Raw genomic sequence first — 21,368 nt, 5'->3', positions numbered from 1 at the left:
GGGGGGCCACATTTGGCTTCCGGGCCTTAAGTTTGACACATGTGGGTTAGGGTCTCTTTTCAGACAGTCTGATCTGCTCACCTGTAGATGAGGGTCGGTCATCCCAGCTCCACTGAGTTTGGGCTGGAGCTTGTCTGTGATAATCTCCCTCGGAGTGGACGGAGGACACTGAAGAGGGGCGCTCTCCTCCAGAGTAGGCCTGACCCAGGTTGGGTGACTTGGACTTTCTGCTGCTGGATTTGCTTTGCTTCTGCTTCCCTGTAGATTCAAACAAGAATATATAAAACAGGTAACACTTATAAGATTCTGTCTTTGCTTTTTAGGCCATGTTTTTTCATGCCTACCCATACTGGGTGATAAATTGGTCTCCTGGCGGCCGTCACTGCTTGTGCCGGTCGTGTTGTTGATGGCAACCTGAGCCCCTACTACCCCATGGTGCTCCTCCTGTCTCTCCTCCAGGTTTCCCATCAAGGCTTTGCGGATAATGTCCTCCAGGCCCAGGTTACTGGCAGGGTCACTAAAGGAGTGATTCCTGGGGTTGATGCTGCCTACAAATCAACAACGCAATAAAAAGGACAATGAGAAACGACACAACGTCGCTGGAGGTGTGATGTGTGTCAAAGTGAGTTATGTCGCTACTTACTGGAGGTGGTCACAGCAGGCAAGTTGAAAATCTCTGTGCCTGGTTGAGCATTACCTGTAAGACAATCACTCGATGATGAAATAAAAAATAACTAAATGTTTGGTAAGAAATTAAGTTAAAGATTATGTCAAATAAGTCATTGTTATTTGCTGCTGAATGCGTTTGAGAAATTGGAATGAATTGGTTAAACAAGAATGTTTTGCACGCACACATTAACAGAATTTATTCCACCCAGACACATGCAGGCTAATTTGAAAGAAGAGGACAAGACCCACTTACCAACATCAGAATCACTGACACCAGAGGTGGAGTTCAACTTACGAAAGATCTCCTGCTTCTTGAATTTCACCATTGGTGAGGTGTTCTCCAACTTGGTGAAAAAGGAGGGTAGATAGCTGACACTCCCAGGAGACCGTGAGTCACTTCTGAAATGAGAAAAGGTAGATATTTCAAGATTAATTGTAATAAAACACTATTGAAAACATTGCAGACAACAAAGGGGGTCATGTTTTCAGTCTGATTTGTCTGTTTCCCAGCAGTTTTATGGAAAAACTAATGGTTGAATTTTCATTAAAATTAGGCTGCAGTGTGAAGAATGGGAGACGGAAAATGCCATTGAACTGAGGCGGATTTAAATTATGACAGTTTATTATTAACTTTATTTTTAACCTACCAGGATTTACTGGTAGGTTTGATTTGACCTGTTGAACGAGAACAGTGGAAATCAAACAAGCCAGACTATGAATGAAGAATAGGTATGGCACTGGTGTCAACAAAGCGGTTACCGATTAAATACAGTAGTTAGACAGTTGATATTTCTGTGCTGAGTTTGTTTGTTATCCCCGTGACGGCATAGGTTCTTTCTGGGTTCTCTAGTTTTTTCCCACCTCCAAAAACATGCAGTTTAAGGGAATGCAGTGGCTCGTTGGCTTGAGAACTCATACCTGATCTCAGACTCAGCCTCTCGTCTCTGGGGTGGAGCCTCCTGTTTGTCCATGCTCTGATAGCTCTGTGGTGGAGAGATGGGTTCATAGCTCTCCATCTGACGGCCCCCTCGATCTGGAGATTTACCCGGCCTGGACAGGGAGCACAGAAATACCAATGTTAGAAGATAATGGGTAGTAATTGAGCTTGATCATTAGAGTTAAGTGGTTGATCCACGTACCTGGCTCTGGGCTTGTCGGGGCCATTCTCTGGGGAAACTCTGCTAGAGGGTCTCTGGTGGTGCGGGGTCAGAACCTGATTCTCTGGACTGTAGCGGCTCGGCATCTTGACTCGACCTGAAGAGGACACTGGTGGCACCATGCTCTGGAATGTGGCAGAAGCTGAGGAGGAGGCAGTAGGAGGGTCCTGATTCCTGGCAAAGTCCTGGGTAATGATATGCTGGATGACAGGGAGCAACCGCAAAAACCACGTTAGTTATGGCATGATGGGTTGAAGGCAAGAGCATTGCACTTTACGGGTGCTGATAATGTTTTCATCTTATTACTTACTGAAATATGGTCTGCCAAGGTCATGACGCGGTGAGTCTTGGTGACCTGGGAGTAACTGTCAGCCTGGGAGGAGGGAGGCGGCTGGGGACTGGCCTGCGGTGGCTCCCCTGACGGTCGGTAGCGACTCATGTCGTACGCCCGCATACCAGCTGGTTCATCAGAAACAGCGTTTTGGAGGGAGAATAGGGAAGAGGTGAGGAGCGATCAGGCACGCAGGAGCTAAGAGATGACACAGCCCTAGCAACTGATAAACATTATTGGCAGGAAGCGGAAATAACTATGGTGAGGAGACTGGTGTCACGGAAAGAATTCTCAAATGACGAGGTCAGTAGGTTAAGTAATTCTAGCCATAGCATGTTAACTCGACTTGTCTAGCAGCTAAATTTAGCCTTTGTAGCACCACCTGTAATATGTCACTGATCAGGCACAAAACCTTCTCAGTAATCTAATTTAAATAAATTATTTGTATAATCCAAGGTAGAGTCTTCCTACCTGCCTGTTGTTGCCCGTCTTCGGTTTTGTCCTGTTGTGACTGGACTGGAGAACTAGCAGGACTAATCACCTCAATGGCTCCCCCACCACTGTTGTCATAGCGACTGGACGATACTGCAGGATAAACATATACAAAGAGTTGCTGTTTATGTTAATCAAAGGCTACTCAGCTGGGTGGCGATACAACTGTGTCAGAGGGCTTGATTAGTAATAGAGACATTTTTAATTCCTGTGTATCTGACACTCACAGCTGCTAGAGGAGTCGGAGCTCTGAGAGCCTCTTTCTCTTGAGTCCTTATCTGAGGCTATCTGTCGCGTGATGATGACATCAATGAAGTTAGCGGCCGTAATGGTCGTCTTGCCTCGAGTTCGCAACTCCTCTTCGATGCGGGACTTTGAGGTTTGAGGGCCCTTCTCTTTAACCCCGACTCCAGGGGCCTCGGAGTAACCTGAATGAGGCTTACCCCCTGGCAGAGACATGGAACCATATGGCGACTGCATGGATCGCCTTTCTGCCTCCTGCTGCTGTTGGTCAGAGAGGCTGGCAGGTCGCCGAGCAGACATCTCATCATCCCGATCATGTTTGCTCTCCTTCCCCTTAGTCACATCCATCTGTGGGGCAGAGGCAGCGGCGTCCACGAGAGCCGCCAGAGCGTCTGCTGCAGTGCTGTAGCGAGAGCTACTCTGGGCAGCTGGGGTCACCGGTGCCGAATGGGGCCTGAGGAAGAAGTGAGGCCATCAACCACATTCCCTGATAGATATATTCATGGCCACAAGAGCAGACACACAAACAGTGTGAGCGTTTCCATGACAGGATGAAAAAACCTACATCAGAGAAGTGATGACACTTTTGCCCTGGAAGATGCTCGGTCGCTGCTGCTGCTGAACTACTACTTCCTGCGTCCTGAGTGAGGGAGAAGGGGAGTGAAGGTAACCCCGACTCATTGGCCGACCCGGCTGCTCTGGTCCACCTGATACACACCAACACACACACACACACATTTGTAACATTGGGTTTCCAAATTAACTGACTGAAAGCATGTTCTAAGGGTCATGATAGTACTATGCTACTGTGTTTACCTTATTCACAGGGCTGTAAAACACAGATTGTTAACGGCAGTTAAAGGTTTTACAGAAGGTTTTATTACTGTTGTGTGCAGATGTGGAATATAAATGAATATGTAATTGTGTGACGACCTGGCTTCATGAACCCTCTACTAAGATGACACTACCCTGCTCATTCATGATTTACCAAATGAAAACCTACGTTGCCATAATTGTGATGCACTTTCACTACTTAGCGCTCTCTTTAAAAGCAACAACAAAAGAACTGACCTCCCCGGATGTATTCACTGGTTCGCTCCCGTTCCCTTTCTCGCATTTCCCGCTCCCGGTCTCTTTCCCTCTCCCGCTGCTCCCGTTCTCTTTCCTTTTCTCTCTCTTTCTCCTGCTGCTCCCGGTCACGCTCCCTGTCGCGCTCCCTCTCCCGTTCCCTCTCTGCATTGGCGGCGGCAGCGGCAGCGAGGTGGGCTGGGTGGCCTGGAGAAACAATGACACACATCACACACATAAATAATACATGCATGACAAATGGGGATGGATCCGGATCCCTTCAGAAATACCATTAACCATATGTCCTTGCTGAGTGCAACTGTAGTAAAATTCTTTCTCAGGAGGCCTGAATGTCAAAAACACAGGGTTTATGACATAACTGCTACATATAAATGTAACATGTTCATACTGTCTTTAAACTAAAGTAAATTCCAACTAAGACGATGTTAATTTTAATTAAACATGAAAATGACTTAATGAATGAATTACATATTTACAGCATATTGTAGTGATTTAAAAGGAAAATAAATAGAAATCTGAGTTCCACTGCAGCCAGAAAAAACAGTCATCATCAGAACCCAAAAAGTGATTTATTAAGGAGCTCAATTTCTTCATGAACAACGGAAAATCACCCAGTCATCACGCAACAATCAAACAGTTGTGTGAGAAATCCCCTCCCAGTTTGATTACAGGAAGACTCAGCTGAAACTTGGCTGGCAGAGCCGACCGTGGACACCTCAGGCCAGAGCACAGCTGCGCTCTTACAGAGGTGCGAGGGAACACGGAGATCGTGGCAGGGAAGGTAAGGGAACAGTATAGGGATGGGATAGGGAGGGGTCCTCACCTGGCGATATGGAGGTTGGGTTGAAAGCCCTAGGAGGGAAAGGGGGCTGAGCTCCAGGGAGGTAGGCGATGCGTTCCAAAGTGGGAGTACCTGTTCCCCCAGGGTGAGGCAACAGGATAGTTGGAGGCATCTGCGCTAGATCAATTATCCCTTTTACAGACAGAAGCAAAGGGCCATCGGTGAACAACAAAAACCGATCCATCAATTTCTGAATGTTTTAACACTGTATACACTTAACTGTAACCCATCACCGACATCAGTTAGTGCTTCCAAGAACAAATTGATAAGTATACAACAGGGCTGCAGTGGGGGGTTAAATAGTGGTCATCTTATAAGAGGCAACCACTCAGCAAAGTTGTGGAGCTGTGGATGACCATACCCCACTGGGAAATTGAGTCGTCGTCAAATCGGTTGCAGCCCCAATATCAAGAGCAAATCAGCAAATTTTGACAAGGTCATTTGCTTCTGGGCGTCTGGAAAAGGTCGCCACTACTTCACAAAAACACAGACTGCATCCTAAAGCCCCTCCCGCCCACAGCCTCTACCCTGCCTGTTATGGCAGGCGAGAGAGGATCAGCTGGTGGAGGGTCATACCTCGAGCTGCGGCTGCATAGGGGATAGCAACAGGCTGTTCCCGTGGTGACAAGCCGCGGGCCATGTCAGGCCTGGGGATGACTTGCATCTGCTGTGAAGTAATATAATCGTTCAGGATGGTCTGCCGTGTGTTCTCCATGGTATAAAGCTGGTAAGTGTTGTGGTAGCCGGCGGGAGACGGATTCCTGGGAAACATGAACCCTGCGTGGACAATTGAGGAGAAAAAAAACAAACACATGTAATGTTGGCTCAGATGTTGTCAAGGTACTCAGAATCCATGCCAGCATTGTTCTGTTTGTAAGTGTGGAGGGATAGACTGTACCAGGATCAAACACCCTGTGGAGGGCCAGGGTGGGGTCCAGGTGTGGTGGCAGGTGGGCTCGATACACTTCTCCAGGAACAACAGGCCGATGGTGGGGGTCAAAGGGGCTGTGAGAGGGGTCACCTGACACTGGGGACTTGGCTGGGACACTGTCCCTCTGTGTTGGGGTCATGGCACTCTTCCTTTCAGACTTTGCAGAGCTCATTACACCTTTGAAGGATAAAAGAAGACCAGGATGAGTTAATTATTTTATTAGTTATTGAATTACATAATACCTTCTTCTGATGCAAGAATACCTGTCAAGAACTAAATTGAAATATAAAGACGAATGGACAGAAAGTGTGAACAGAGGTCAAGCACACCCTCTATAGAGCCAGAATGAACAATACAGGGCTAAATGCATTTTAATATCCACAATTTTATCTTTTTCTTTCAGTTTTCAGGTTCTTATTGGTCTGTGTCAGATTTTATAATGGAATGAAACACAAATGTTTTCTGTACATTGCAGAAGAAGAAAGAAGAATCGTACTTTAGTTATCCCCTTGGGAAATTATTTTTCTGTTGAACACCGATGTGAGTGACACATCTGTCAGAATGAAGGGAAGTTCTCCAAAGGCTTTAGTTCACATCCATATTTTTAACTCACTGGCTGTCACTAACATACATATAGATACTCCATCGTGCATTTACAGAGGATGGCAAACCCGAGAAAGATGGAAAAAAGGCAGCATCCTACAATGGGAAAAAGTTTGTGTATGTCTGAGTGAATCTGCGAGCAAAGACAGCGTCGCTCCGAGCCAAGTGTCTTGCAATTGGACAAGAACAGAAAGAAAACACCGATAAATGTCGGGAGCATCGGAGAAACTCCGCCGAAGGAGATCAACTGCTACAAAGCGCTAGCAACCGATGAGTAACGTCAATGCAAAGTAACCAAACACAATTTACATATAGTAGCCTTACTCCTCTGCTCTCATTGGTCCATTCATGTTTAGCTACTTCAGCAGGTGAGATATGAGAATTTCAACTGAATAGACACTCAGTATGAAACTGTACCAATGAATGCTACTGCTAATGCCTTACATAGCAAGTAAGAAGTACTACTGCATCTTAGCATGGCTGTTCTCACTGAGCTATTTTTGATGTCGGCCATTTTGCCTTTGCTTGTCCTTGACTGATTTTAATATTTGTTCCTAGCTCTCCTACTACTACTAGTAGTAAAACTACCAGCACCACATATGGACTTGCAGAAATATTATCTTCTTCACTGACTGACCTTTGAAACTCAATGATGCTACTATAAATACTTGCTTCATATGAAGATATGCACCAAGCATCAGGCGTACTCTAAAATTTCTTGAGAAATGTTCTCATGATCCAAACTTTACAACTTGCCGGAAGGATCAAATGATTATTATTAGGTCTCTGTGTCCTTCTACACATTCAAATGGGAATGTCAGAAATGAAAATGTCTGATGAGGTGTGAAAATTAGCATGTGGATGAAAATATAAACTCCAAAGACCTCATAGTTTAGCCAAGTAAGAAATATCTGAAAACCTGAAGTTTCACAGGGTGCAAATAAAGATGTGATCGATCGTACCCTCCGGACCGCGCCCCAGCATGGGTGAACCTCTGGACACGGGATTGGTGCTGTAGTTAACAGGGGTCCTGCGAGCGTTGGCGTCCTCATACATGCCCGGGCTAAGCTGTGATTTGCTGGCCTCCTGATGTGTGGAGCGCAACACAGAGGCGGTGGAGTTCACCACAGACGTGTGGCGTATGGCCTTGCTCTCCTCATATTTCACTCGTTCCATGGCCTCGAGTTGGGGCATGCCGTGGGTGATCTTGGTGGGACTGGTGATTAAAGACTTGACATTGTGCTTGAGAGGATGGATCTGATGAAGAGAAGGAACCATCAGTTCATCCAGAATATTCTAGTTATAACCACCACGTGTCTTGTAAATGTAATATGAAAAACTAAAACATACCTGAGTTATGGAGCCTTCTATAACCCTCCTGTCTGGCAGATCAGGAGTCTTGCAAATGTCCTGGCCAGACTGATCTTGTCGGGGAATTTCATGAATGGAGCGTCCCATTTCTTTGATAGTATTGACCCCCTCATAGGGCTTGCCCTTACCGATACCCCCTTCGAAAGAGCGGATTGGCGGGCTCTCTCGCTTTATTTGTTTCCCGTATTTCAGGGCTTCTTCATACGTCTCTGCAGCAGTTCTAGGTGTCCCTGCAGAAATGTGTAGAGTACATAAATGAGCTTTTTCCTTTCTTGCTTTATTTTTATTTTTAAGCTGTGACAGATGTCTGCATGTTGCGAGCTTCCCATGCTACCTTGCATGATGGATCCTGTCATAAGTGGTCTTTCCTTAGAGTCTCCATGCAGACCGTCTCTGGGCAACGCTCTGCTAATCAACCCTGTTCGGCAAGTACAAATAAAAATCACTCCCCTGATTCAGAACAAATAGGGACACATACTGTAATCCCATTTACACACTAGTAATACCTTCAAAAGGAGCTCCTTCCCTGCCAGGATGTCCCTTGCCCATGGGACCCTCCATCATTTCGTAAGTGCGTTTAAGTTCATGGCCTGTTCTGGGGCTACGTGTGTTTTCCCTGGGGTTCTTGATGGCTTTGGCCAAAAAGAAAATGATCAAATTGGAAAATTAATAAAAGATATCCTCAAATAGTTAGTATATCAACCATCAAAGCTCTTACCGTCATAGGAGAGGATGTGACCACTCTTGCCCTCATAGATGACATGACCTTTAGCCAGCTGTTCTACCCTGGTCTTGTCTGGACAGCTCAGGTCCTCTGTGGCCAGCTTTGTGATTGTACCCTTCAGAAGGTCCGCAGCAATGCTGGACTGGGGCAGGGCCGGTGTGCCCTAAATGTAACACAGCATAAAAACAAAAACCATTAAATATAGAACCAGTGGAAAAGCATCTGTCATGAATCCATTCATCATGAAATTCAACCCGAGTAAAAAACAAAAACAAAGTTCATGGGGTCATTACCTGAGTGATTGATCCTCTGAAAACCAGACCCTCGCCAACTTTTGCTGGGTTACCTCTGCCATCTTGTATAGAAGGCACAGCAGCTCCTGGAGATTTACACAGAAAAAAAACAAAACAGTTTGAGTTAGTAGAAAAGATACCTACACAGAAAACATCTGCCAAAATTTTTTTTATTTGCAAACTCCTTTGGTGCCTGTATAATACTCTGGTGAAGCATTAAACTGATTTGAATAAAGGAAAACAGAAATTTGAGCGTAAACACCTTGGATGAGTTACAGATCCATTGAGTAATAAAGTTAGGAAATTGACATCTAAAATGTCTGAATTGCATAATGAAAGAACGCAGCAGCAGATGTCCGGTCGCCCTACCAGGCTTATTGGGATCTTGCTGTCGAGGTAGACCCAGAGAGATGGAACCCACAGAGCTCTTAGTCCCTTCTGGTCCATACACGGCATGAGATGGCAGGTATGTTCCTGGAGTTCCCTAGAAAATTTTTAGGATTAAGGTTCACATTTCAGGTCAGAGTTCAAGAAAACAAGACACTAGTGTAATATTATTATACTGTTAATCCTTCATTTGCTATAATTGTCACAAACAATGACCCTTACTGTTACTTTGGATACATGTAGATCATACTAACAGTTGGGAAATCCTGTTTTATGGAGTTGAGCTAATAGACACGCACATGTAATTACAGTCATAAGTCGTTCAATAAACAAATAACAAGAAAAGGAGGACATTTTCTCTCCTGCATTGTACTGATCCTTAATTTCAGGCATATTTTAGTTTTGTATGACAAAGAAATTATTCCCTGTAATTTAAAATGGATTTTTCATCCAGGTTTGAAGGAAAAACAAGTGACTCGTCTACTGATTAAAATGATTGGAAATAAATTAATTTGTGTATTTTATATTCATTCATAAATACACTTTGTTTTACGAGAAGCAAGACAAAACGTAAGCTATGTATTGAAAATAAATGAATGCACTGACATCATCAAAAAGTAGCCCTCTGAGTCAGAACGGAATTATGAGGGAATGTTAGATTCCCACTACGAGCATCTTACCTGGGAGATGGAGCCTCCTTGAATGAAGGAGGGCTTGTCTGTGGGCTTGGTGGTTGGAATGAGTGGAGGAGGAGAGGGAATGTTGGGAGGTCGACTGGGTCTGCTGAAAGTCACCCGGACTCCATCCTGCAAACTCTGGACCAGCTGGTTTGGGGCTGGGTGGAGGACTGGAGGAGATTAAAAAAAATATATGAAAAATGATATAATTAAAGAGCAGCATTCTAATATAAATATCTACTTGAACCCCAACAATAAAATTAATTTGTGTTCAATAATACAGATGTCCTTGCTGCTGGAAATCCTCCCTGAATGATTCTATACTGACATGACAATTATTCAAGTTAAAATGTCTAGAAAGGTAGAGAGAGAAACCGATTACGACATGAATAACTTTAAGGCCAGTGCAGACAAATGTAGACAGACCATATCCTGTTGTGAATGCAGAAGAGTAACCCTATATGCCCCTTGGCATAGGAAAACAACTCACATCAGCTGGTGCAGTAACTTGCCCTCTAAATATTTTCTGCTTGCCAGACACCACAACGCCGGCCCACCCAACATGCGGGTTCCATTATGCTTAATTTCCCACCCACGACTTGCTGATAAAATACTTAGTTCACTTTGACAAATGTCAGAGACTGGTGAAGTAAGCACTAATGTCTTCTCTTAATAGCCTGTCCTCGCCTTGAATTAACCTTGGCCCATATCTGCCGTCTGCTTTAACTTCTCTTGGGTAAGTTAAAATGGATCATACCGCACAAAAACCCCGAAGTAGACTCAGAGTAACCCTCTTACAGGGAGTACGAGTCATGCTCCGTTCTTCACAAAATCAAAAACGCAGACGTGTGTGTGTGAGTTCCTCCAGGGGGCATGTTTGTCATCAACCTACTGGTTCATACAAAAAAAACCAGCCACTCGATGATTTAATGTTATTTGTTGCAGAGAGACAATGTCAAACATTAGCCACAACTAAATTCTAAATTTGTCACCACTTGAGAAAGTGCTGACATCAAATGTCTAACAATAAGTAGGACAACAACCTCATGGTTGTGTTACATCGGCTGTGTAGACCTACATAATGTGTCCTCAAGGTTTTAAATGATTCAAACTTAATTTTGGGGGGAAACTGAAGTTATCTCACAATATTGACAACAATGAGTTAACAGAATTGGAGATAAGACAAAATAATGAACTGTCCAAACTGCAACCAAATTTAGGATATGAGAACATGTTGGTTTCTGAGCAATTCTGCTAAAAAAAACAAATAAAAAAGATAAGTAGTGAGCATCTTCAATAAGTCCTCATTTTATTTTCAAAAGGCTGTGAAATTTTATATAATATATAGTTTTGCTTTTCTATTAGAAACTAATTAGGTATGCAAAATTGTCATTTGTTTGTAATTTTGCTTCTCCTTTTTTCTAATCAATCTGTAGGGAAAAAAATCCATCCATCCACTTATATTATTGTGACATGAAAAAAATGCCCAAAAATCCCAAAAAACTGAATTCTAAGTTACATGATGAATGGAGAAATGTCATAAAGAAGATGAGAAGAGGTGGGGAGATGAATGGATCGATTGAACATGATAGTCATACGAGAATGACACTGTGTTTGAAGACAAATACATTTTCAAATTGTATTCGAATTGAGCAAAGTTCTATTATCCATTGCAAATAAGAATTAATAAAGAGTTAATGATTGCAAAGCTTGACTCGCAATTCTGAATTCTCCAATCTATTTTCAAGTATGTGGTCACACCAGAGCTGGTTGACCACATTCTGTTTGACCTCTACCAGTGCTCAGAGCATTTCCTACAAACTGGCATCAAGCAGTCCTTGACCTAAAGGGAGCAGATTCACAAGAAAACTGATAATAATTATCAACAAACCAAAAACAATCTACAACACCTAGTCGCTCCCGAAGCACTTCATATAACAAACATCACTTTTACCTTTAGACAAGGTGATTGCACAGATAACAACTCATTCTCTCGCATGAAACACGAGCTGAAACTTTATGAGTCTACTTGATGTAATCACCAGCGGGCCTCCGGTCAGAGCCAACAGGAGTCAGGCAACAGTAGTTTTTGCAGAAGAGGAAAAGGGAAGGCAGGAGGGGGTGAAGGCGTGTGCTTTTACCTGGTGGCACACTGTAGCGGGAGATACTGGGGGTGTTGGGATCAGGCTGGGGTGAGGCCTTACTCATCTCTCTGGGGGAGAGTCTGTAGGGAGAGCCTGGCCGACCAGTGTGGGTCTCATGGTCCAGAGCCAGCTTCATATCATAAGGCATGTAGGGCTGACCTACAGTACACAGGCATAAGGACAAAGGGAAGACAACCACTATTAAAACAAGACCTCAATGCCAGGTAGCATTGAGCTGACCTAGAACAGACGGGCCCAGACAACTAACACCACCATTGGACTCACTCCCTCTAAAATATGTCATAAATAACTGGGTTTCAAATTCAGCAGCTTACTGACAGCTGCTCTCCTCTCCACAGCCATTCACCTAAAACACACTGAAAAGCCTTGCAAAACTCACAATGTTTGCTAGTTTTCCTAGTGTCTTTACTGCTCTCCCTCTCTGAATGTGACTTCCCAGAAGAAGCAAGAGTTCCTCTCTGCAGTGTCCCAGCCATACAGTTAAAAAAAAGTCTCTTTCCTCCTCTGAAGAGGAGCAACAATTCACATTTCAACCCCAAAAGCACTAAATGCACAACAGTCAACAAAATCCTGAGTCTTGACTCTCGATGAACCACATTCAGCTGCCTTATTTTGAAACCGCACAAAACTGATCCAAAAAAAAAAGTCATGCTGGTAGCAAGAAGAAAAAGCTTGATGGGGCAATTAAGAAGAGGAAGAAGAGATAAGGATGGAATAGGGGTGTTTTGTTCTCTCACCATCTCTGTCCAGGATGGTGGGGCTGCGGGTATTGAAAGGCGGTCTGCGTTCCAGCTCTCCCTGATCCTGCCCTTGCCTCTCCTCCTGGTGCGCTGACTCATGCGCCGCTTTGATTTGGTGTTGCAGCATGGCCAAACCACTGATGGGCAAACCTCTAGGGCCAAAAGGACCAGAAGCCTAAAGGAGTTAAAAAGTAGAAAGAGTCAAATGAATTGAGCATTGTGAATATATCTGGGTTTGCTTTAAGGGGATATAAGACATATTTAACGCACATAAGAGTAAGATTAGCAGCTGTTGCGTACACTAGCACATACAGCTGCTTATAATGCTAATAATGAACATGAAACTGAGGCTAACCATAGGTGGGATGGTAGCCGCCCTCTGCTGCAGCTGCTGGATATTCAGCGGAGTTTGCTTGGGTGAAGATACCAGCACAGAGCCTGGAGGGTTAAGCAATGACGGCTTTTCCATGGACAGTAATCTGAAGGAGTACAAAGCAGATGGTTGCACTCAAAAAACACAAAAATCTTCATTACTAAAGGAAAATGGCAGTTATGATAACACACCTCCTCTCAGGCTCTGCGTCTACATCCTCATCAGCACTGCAAGTGGCGCTGGAGTCGTTGTCTGAATGGAGCTCCCTCCCGCCATGATCTCCCTTGTCTCCTCTCTCCTTTACCTCAGGCTCCATCTTGACCTGAACCTCTCCGGTCTTCATCTCCACATCCTGAGGTTCAATCTTGGGATGTACTGAGCCGGGATAGGAGGTTACCCTGGCATCCTGGGATCCCACTTCGCTCTCTGGGCTTTTCTCTTCCTTGACACACAGTTCCCCATACGAGGACTCTGGGGCCTTTCCATTATTGGGCTGAGTCCTGTCTTGCTCAGAACTGTGAGCATCTCCTGCTGCATCGACCCTCTTGGAGTCACCAGATTTTGAAGAGTCGGTCTGAGATGGGGAGGGGGCGCTCTCTGTATCAGAGCTGTTATCACCACCTGAGAGCCATGACAAAATTATTAAATTGATATAAATGGTACATATGTGTGTATGTGTGTATGCCATCCAAAGGCATGACACTCATTAAAAAAAATTGTAACCATCATTGAATATCTGTATTTAAAGTGAGCGACAACAAACACAGGGAACTTTATTTTAGGTAACTTATACAAACAAAAAGGTGTAGTGAATTTCTCATTAATCCTTAAATTGTGTCAGGTCTCCCAATTGCAGGATATCATGACAGCCAGTCGCCTCCATGCTGTAGCAGGAGAGTGACAGGAATGCATTCCAAACACAGGAACATGTCTCACAACAACAAACCAAGAGCAGCCTTGTTCACAACAGTTAATTTTCTTCTTTCCTTTTGCTTATCTGCATCATGTGGCATCTAGCTGTGGGAACTTAACACAAACTCAGACACTGGCCTATAAATTAATTAAAAGTAGCAATGTTTGAAGCACAACTGAAGCATTCCTTTTTAGCTCACAGTACACCATTGTCTAATGCGTGTAAGGTGACATGACATGTGGTGCATTACCAAAACCTTGAAACCAGTTTGGGTTTCAAAGACAAAGTCACTTAAACAAGAGAGAAAACCCTGTGACCTCCTGCTGTAATCAATGCTATCTTGTGAAATCTGCCCCCCAACAAAACAAACAAACAAAAGGCATATCAAATTATTGTTAAAACATTTAATTCATTAATTAGAGACTGAATCCATTCCGTATGCAGCACTATCTTTCTCACAGGGGCTCTCATGTTATGTCAGCAAAGATAACAACCTCTGGAGAGGGGGGAGACGAGCAGACGGACCGGGATCAAACAAGTGGACCAGCATTTTGTTCAAAGAGAAGGCTTTGTTGAGTCTTCAAAGACAAGAGCTGTTATGCAACAGGCGCCCAAGTAGTCAGAATTAGTTCATATCTTTAATCTCCCTCTCCCTCTTGCTTTTTCCATTTGATCCTTTTTTTTCCTGTCTCATTAAAATTACATTCAGTAGGGAGCAAGCACACTGCCATCAACTCCAACGAAATCCTAATGTGACATTCAGATGCCTTTTTGGAGCCGGCTTCCCGGGTTTGAATGGAACCTATTGCTGCTTTCTCGCTCTCCAAGCCTCTTTACTAACACAACTCATGCGCATGGAAATATAGTTTGCATCAGCGTTCGTTCTGACCGCTGATAAACCAGGAAGAACAATTCAAAACAAATGAGTGTGTGCATGTGCTTGTTTAATGATGAGCATATCATACATCTCTCTGACCTTCACTGTCATCTGCATTGTCCTCATCCTCATCATCGGGTGATGCTGTAGCCAGACCTTCACCTTGAGACCTATCAGCACGAGCCCGCCGTGAGTCCTAGGCAACGCGACAACACAAAGAAACATTCTTTGTTCCCAAATACAAAGAAATGCTACCAATGTACAATGATAAACCGTTACACAAAGGAGGTTACAAACAGCCTACCTGCTTATGCTGCTGCAGCAGGTTGTCTAGGTTGTGACGTCTCTTGTAGTTGAAATAGAAGTTCTTGCACTGTGCCTCGCTTTTTGTGCCCACCATTTTGGCAATGGCTGTCCAGTTCCTGCCATGTTCCACTAGCCCTGATGCAGGATAACATCAAAGATCTTGAATCAATGAAGTTGAAATCACTCAAACCAATGACATTTCAGATTACATGCAATGACTGTATGCACTGTAAAGGAACAGCCAGGGGTCTTTTTAGAACAGAAAACACTTAACATGCATTCAGTCATTTTGCCAGATACAATTAACAACCTTCAAACAATTCCTGGTATGTCTAGACCTTTAAAAATCAGAAAACAAATTTAAGTTGTTTGAATCTTTTTAAGAGCGGCCCGCCACAGCGGATGAAGCGGTGAACGACGAATGAATGAATCTTTTTAAAAATCCTTTCGAGAGCTGCACATCTGAGGTGACACTAAGATCTTATGATGCTGATATTTCTAGTGCTTCTATCTCTGATTACAGATGGTCATATTATTACCGTGTCTTCTAAAAAGGATAATTTGTTTCCCGAGGGAAGACATTTCAAAGCCCTGGCCACTGTGCTGTCACAATATAGTTGTAGTTTCTAATAAATTATCATTTAATCACTTAATTACTTGCATCTTGACAAATATTGGCAAAATAAGTGATGACTGTACTGTATGTTCCACATAAGCCACACAATTAATGAATTTTAGACTTTAATGAATTCACAAATTAACATGTTCTCTTTTGACTTGCTTGTAAACTTTAAATATATTTTACAGTTGTATGAACTTAAAAGGCTATCCACATTAGCAAGTCACAAGAATTAGTGTCTAATGTGCTTTCATGACCAGCCATGTGTGATCACGTAGCATAAAAGTGACTCCTGAACCTACTTTGACTACAGGGCCCTTTTAGGTGTACTAATCCATAGACATATGTAACATGTGAGGAGATCACTGCAAGCGGAAGCAATTCTCAAATATTTGTCCAAGAGCTTTAATTAATTATTTTATTTGCTACCTTCTGTTTCAGGGTGTCACTGCTCAAAGACACCTTACTAGCCAAAAGTGGTAGCTGGGGTTCAGTTGAATGGCACATGAGCTGATTAAGACTTGAGCCGTGTAATGTGATACCAGACACATTGTGCAGACAGTTCCAAGAATTTTCCAAAGTATATTTAAAATATGTTAGATTTTTTTTTAGAAATACAAATGCTTCAAATGAGAATAATTAACAGTCTTCTTTAGTAGAACTTGAACAACCGTCATGCTCTTTTGCTTCATGAATGACTTTAGTAGATTACTCCTGATAAGCCAGTAGAAGAGGGGGAGGCATAAAAATCCTGTAAACTCTTTATGGGTCTTTGACAGCTTCCAATAAAGCACAAGTTTATAGCTGTGTGAATGGTCATGTAAGAAATGGGTAGGGCAAGGCAACAAGAGATAATCAGCAGCAGAAAAGAGAAAGACCGTGAAGGAGGGAACCAAAGAAGGGATTATTAAAAGCATAGCGGTGTAGATAAAGGGAGAGGTACAATATGTCAGGAGAAATGAAACACTACCTTTTTTGGCAACCTCCATCTCTTCCTCGGTCCAGCGAGAAGTTTCTCCGGCTTCGCCAGTACCCGCTAAATCACAAAGAAAAAAGACACAACTCCATCAGCTCTGCTAGAAAGAAAGAGACGGAGGGAGGGACACAGACGGAAAGTGACAGTCGTCTCCTTCTTCATGGCCACTAATCTAATAATCTGTTTACTTTCATGGGCTGCCGAGATCTGCTCCCTCACTTGCACTCTCACTCTAACTAACTCTCCTTCTCTCTCTCACTCTCCTTCCTATCTGTTTCTCTCCCCTTCCCCACAGCCGAGAACAAGCCCTCCTCCACTGTAATCCACAGGGGGAGGGCCTTGGTCAGCTGATGCAGCGCCAGACAGCGGAGGAGTTGAGCCTCCCTCTTTAGGAAATGGCCTTGGATGGAGACAAACAGACAGATAAAACAGCCAGCCCTAAACCCTCCCACCCCTTCTACTGTGACACTGCACATCTTGTAAACACACACACACACCGACACACAACCCTCCTTCTTGCCTCAGCTCGGCTGCACAGTTCCACAACCCTCCCAAAATTCACAGAAGTGAATGTTTTAGTGTGGAGGGGGCCCAGTGAACTCTAGCCCACTATCCTCCATGGCACCCACTAAGACGGTTTAAACATTTGTTCTAATATAGCCGTAGATATACCCTTGACATTAAGAGGATGTTTGCCGCTCCAACCACCCAACCCCTCCAGGATGAGGGGATCAATCCTCACTGTTTATATGGTTTCTACCAACCCCTCCACCCCCACCACCCCAGACCACACAGTCTGTTACACTTGGTTACACAAATGTCTAGTGGACTAGGCTTCCTTCTCCCGTGGAAACTCACATGTTCTCCTCGTGACATTTTAGGCCCCTCTCTGCTGGTCATTAATCTTAGGGCTATGAAAACAAACATGTGCCTGCAGTTCACGATCTACACTAATGATATATTTACACACATACACTATCCCCCATTGCTTCAAATAAGATCAAACCCCCACTGTTGGCCTTCACTGAGTCAGCAGCTTTCTCATCTTACCTGGCAGCATTATGCATGGGAAAGATTGACAGATAGCTATGCTCTGGCAGCTTGCCCACGTACTTCTAAGAACCACCATAGTTGCAGAGGTTACAACAGAGTGAGCAAACACACGTAGTCTGGTAGATGCAGTCACTATAGTTGACACAGTCCTACGTAAGCCATGATAAACCCCAGCAGCGGGCCAAAGAGGTCAGAGGGTTGAGAAGCTAGAAGGACACACTGCAGGCCACTGGTTAATCACATTATAGGGCAGACTTTGCATAACTCAAAACTGCTGAGAGAGGACGAGCTAAAAAGGCAGCAGAGGAACCAGACAGTAGAGAAGCACAACAGTGAACTGATGATACAGATTAATGCATGATGAACCTAACACACTGGGAACTGAACACCTGAAATCAGGGCTACTGCTGTCAGAGACACATACTTCAAAGCCTGGAAAAATACAAGTGCATGACTGAATGTCATGACAACAGCTCTCACAGAGCTGGTGGATGGACTTCATACAGCTGCCTGAGAGTAGTGCAATTCAGGACAGAGTCTGTCTGACGATTGGCAGTGGGCACCTGAAACTATTGAACTATATACACTGTCAGGTTATTTACAACTAATACATCGTGTTCTTAAGAGGATGAAAGAACATCCCCCTAAAACTTGTTTCAGTTGAACTCTTGACTGTTCTGTTGTGCAATCTGGAAAAAAACTATTAGGATATAAAAAGCTAACAATATGAACACTATCCCAGGCGTCAGGCAAATCAGAGCCAATAACAGGTTATTCATTAGTGGAAATATCTTTTAGCCTGAATGACTGGTAACATTGCAGTAATTGTGTAATGTTTATTGTCTAACATTTCTTGATTGCATAGATTCAATGAGGATTTTATATTAACATTCTACACTTGAACACTTGAAATTATTTTATTGAAGCTATCTGTCACATGTTGGCATCACTGAGTGTTCTCTCATGTTGTAATAACATTTTCTATAACCTCTAGGAAGTGTCTACATTAAAATTCACCTTTACTTGCGTCTACTGAAGCTCCTGGAGTCTGGGGTTTTGCATCCTTCATGTCCTTCATGGTCTTCTGTGCTGCATCAGATTTTGGTAAATGGGGAGGATCGGGCAAGGCGGGCTCACTGGCTGGGGGAGGTGCCTCCTCGGCAGCCACAGATGCGGCCTCATTAGCCATGGAGCGTGTGGTGATCCGTCTGTTACGGCGGCCCTGGCTGTTGGCAGTCTTCCTGCCACGCGGCGTGTTTTGCTCCTTTCCGTCTTCGTCCTCCCCGCCGTCGCACTTGTCTTTCTCCTTGCCAATGTCTCTGTGGTTTTGGAGAAAGAAAAAAAGAAAAACGTAGTGTTAGAAACTTGTGGTGGAGCAAATCTCTATTCTTTTTGACTCAGCAATAACAGGCTCTTTTTTGTAATATGTTATTTTCATCTATAATTCAAGACACAAGAAAAAGTTTGAACAAATCTGCTCTGACATTGAGCTGGACAGACTCGTGTGGCTTCCAAAATTGCATACTATGGAACGCATAGCGTATCGTTTTATTACACACTTTTATGTAAATATACAGTAGCGTATATCTTTTTCAGACCGCTGTTGGTGTTTAAACCTTTTAAACCATGCCAACAATGAGCTAATTTAGACAAGAAAATCTGTGTCTGAGGATGCAGAGGGCCTCAGTACTGCAACAATTCAATTTGTGCTGATGTGGATGAACAATAACTTCTATCCCAGCAGAATAGAAACAAAATGGAATGCAAATCAAGAAAAGTGATGAAGAAAAGCACGTTTCTGCCCAACAATCCATACGTGAAACTTTTGTCATTTGTTTTCTGTGGCGTTGCAGATACATACCATCAAACCTGTTATGTACTTACAGACATTACCTAACCCTATGTAAATGATCTCTACACCAGAGATCCCAGCATCCATCCACCAACGCTGTTGCTGTTATAATCTATTTTATTGAAATATTTATTTCAGAGAAGTCTCCACTGGTTGTATGCAGTCATACTATTGTTTCAGTCATGCTTAAAAACAGAAACGTACTGTGCTGCTTCAGCTGACTTAATAGCATATTAGCATAAACACAAGTTGGCAAAGTTTCTTGTCTGATAGACATGTGCTTAAAAAAAAAAGCTGCTATCACAAAGCCCAGGCTTCTGCAAACACTAGCACACATCATTCCACTGAGGTAAAGTGAAATCTTCCCATCCCTGTATCTTTTTATATGCTGTGAATTCTGTTAATTGAAGGCCTAATATGGAAATTTTGTGAATTTTTTTTTATTCCTGTGTTTATTCCTAGCCAGTGTTCTTTATAGAAGTATCTGTAAAGGGTTGTTGGACGTCAAAACAGAAGTTTGAACATTTGGGCTTTCAAATATTACCAAATTCAGAATGGACATTTAATCAAAAAAGTATTTGTCTGGACTTTGAATATTTTTCTTTGTGTAGTATTAAACTCCATTTAGATTTAAAAAAAAGAAGGTATTTGAAAGTCATTTCAATTGATATTTGTTCATGTATGACTGAAAACTATAATAAATGTAATTAACAAGCCGTGCTCACAGTTTTCACAGTTTATGAACCTTAGTGACAACTCACCTTGAATCCTCTTTTTCATCTTTCTCTTCCTCGTCCTTCTTTTCCTCGTCCTCTTTTTTCTCAGACTTCTCGGATTTGTCCTCTTCGTTTTTGTCTTCCAACTTGTCTTCTTGTGAGGGGCGTGTTATTTGCTGAAGATAAAACACGAGACATTTAATGGAAAATTTAATGAAAGCACCTATACTTAACACTGGCATTTTAGTTGACTGAGTGGCATATCCAACTGTGTCTGTTACATAATACAGAAAAGACCACATAGTAGAGACGGACAAATACTGTAACCAAAAATAACCTGAAAGTGACTTAATCTTGCTTCTGTTGATACATTCACCTATTATGTTCCCCAATCCATGCTCTCTGAAATGTCCTAAAAAATGTGTCACATTCAGCCATGTGCCTCCACAGTTTTCCACTTGCCTCTGGCAAGTGGAAAACTGTCTTGTGATCTAACACGTCAAAGTTTGACATTGTGGACACCGCATCCTTCAGGCTAAAGATGAGAAGAACCATCTGACCGGTTGTTAGCCTATAGTTCAAAAGCCAGCACCCATGATGGCGGAGGGATATTCAGTGTGCATGGGTAACCTGCACAGTAGTAAAGACATCCTTAGTGCTTATGATTTATTAAGGAGCAACATACGGTTTGTTGTATTACCACTGGATGCAACTTATCTACATACTGTACATAGTAACAGATCTTGTTTTCATCATGTTTGAAAGTCAAAATGGTGATCTCAAATAATATTATTTTGAGTTAGATTAACTTTAAACCAAAATCTAAAATTTGGAGATTTGTACACTTCATATTATGCCATAGTTTAAGTGAAGCATCAATAGAAATATAAGACACAAGCGATTACAAATGCACATATTTATAAGTGTTACAAAAATCAATTTTTAATTGCCTTGCTATGTAAAAAAGTAA

At 43.0% G+C, this 21,368-nt stretch overlaps 1 protein-coding gene across 4 annotated transcripts in view; it reads right to left on the bottom strand.

Moving 5' to 3' along the window:
* The window catches only part of ncor1 (nuclear receptor corepressor 1), a 51,805-nt gene that overhangs the window by 2,826 nt on the left and 27,611 nt on the right, over window positions 1-21,368 (bottom strand). The window contains exons 15-45 of one of the 4 annotated variants that reach the window (XM_068330467.1): window positions 20,444-20,574; window positions 18,848-19,149; window positions 16,772-16,837; window positions 15,181-15,317; window positions 14,976-15,072; window positions 13,278-13,707; window positions 13,069-13,192; window positions 12,711-12,888; window positions 11,950-12,111; window positions 9,812-9,978; window positions 9,114-9,228; window positions 8,745-8,830; window positions 8,446-8,614; window positions 8,234-8,359; window positions 8,062-8,145; window positions 7,707-7,957; window positions 7,319-7,613; window positions 5,721-5,930; window positions 5,399-5,599; window positions 4,805-4,954; window positions 3,964-4,167; window positions 3,458-3,599; window positions 2,877-3,346; window positions 2,629-2,742; window positions 2,137-2,285; window positions 1,809-2,026; window positions 1,588-1,719; window positions 923-1,068; window positions 644-697; window positions 345-548; window positions 82-258 (exon numbers count right to left, since the gene is read on the bottom strand). In XM_068330467.1, the coding sequence (XP_068186568.1) occupies window positions 82-258; window positions 345-548; window positions 644-697; window positions 923-1,068; window positions 1,588-1,719; window positions 1,809-2,026; window positions 2,137-2,285; window positions 2,629-2,742; window positions 2,877-3,346; window positions 3,458-3,599; window positions 3,964-4,167; window positions 4,805-4,954; window positions 5,399-5,599; window positions 5,721-5,930; window positions 7,319-7,613; window positions 7,707-7,957; window positions 8,062-8,145; window positions 8,234-8,359; window positions 8,446-8,614; window positions 8,745-8,830; window positions 9,114-9,228; window positions 9,812-9,978; window positions 11,950-12,111; window positions 12,711-12,888; window positions 13,069-13,192; window positions 13,278-13,707; window positions 14,976-15,072; window positions 15,181-15,317; window positions 16,772-16,837; window positions 18,848-19,149; window positions 20,444-20,574 (5,491 nt within the window). The remainder of the gene's footprint in view (window positions 1-81; window positions 259-344; window positions 549-643; window positions 698-922; window positions 1,069-1,587; window positions 1,720-1,808; window positions 2,027-2,136; window positions 2,286-2,628; window positions 2,743-2,876; window positions 3,347-3,457; window positions 3,600-3,963; window positions 4,168-4,804; window positions 4,955-5,398; window positions 5,600-5,720; window positions 5,931-7,318; window positions 7,614-7,706; window positions 7,958-8,061; window positions 8,146-8,233; window positions 8,360-8,445; window positions 8,615-8,744; window positions 8,831-9,113; window positions 9,229-9,811; window positions 9,979-11,949; window positions 12,112-12,710; window positions 12,889-13,068; window positions 13,193-13,277; window positions 13,708-14,975; window positions 15,073-15,180; window positions 15,318-16,771; window positions 16,838-18,847; window positions 19,150-20,443; window positions 20,575-21,368) is intronic. The other 3 variants (XM_068330468.1, XM_068330469.1, XM_068330470.1) reach the window with 3 other exon arrangements.

Source organism: Antennarius striatus, chromosome 13, assembly GCF_040054535.1.
Source record: "Antennarius striatus isolate MH-2024 chromosome 13, ASM4005453v1, whole genome shotgun sequence".
Taxonomy (NCBI): domain Eukaryota; kingdom Metazoa; phylum Chordata; class Actinopteri; order Lophiiformes; family Antennariidae; genus Antennarius; species Antennarius striatus.
The sequence above is the reverse complement of the archived record's forward strand: the minus strand, read 5'-3'. Positions and strand labels throughout refer to the sequence as shown.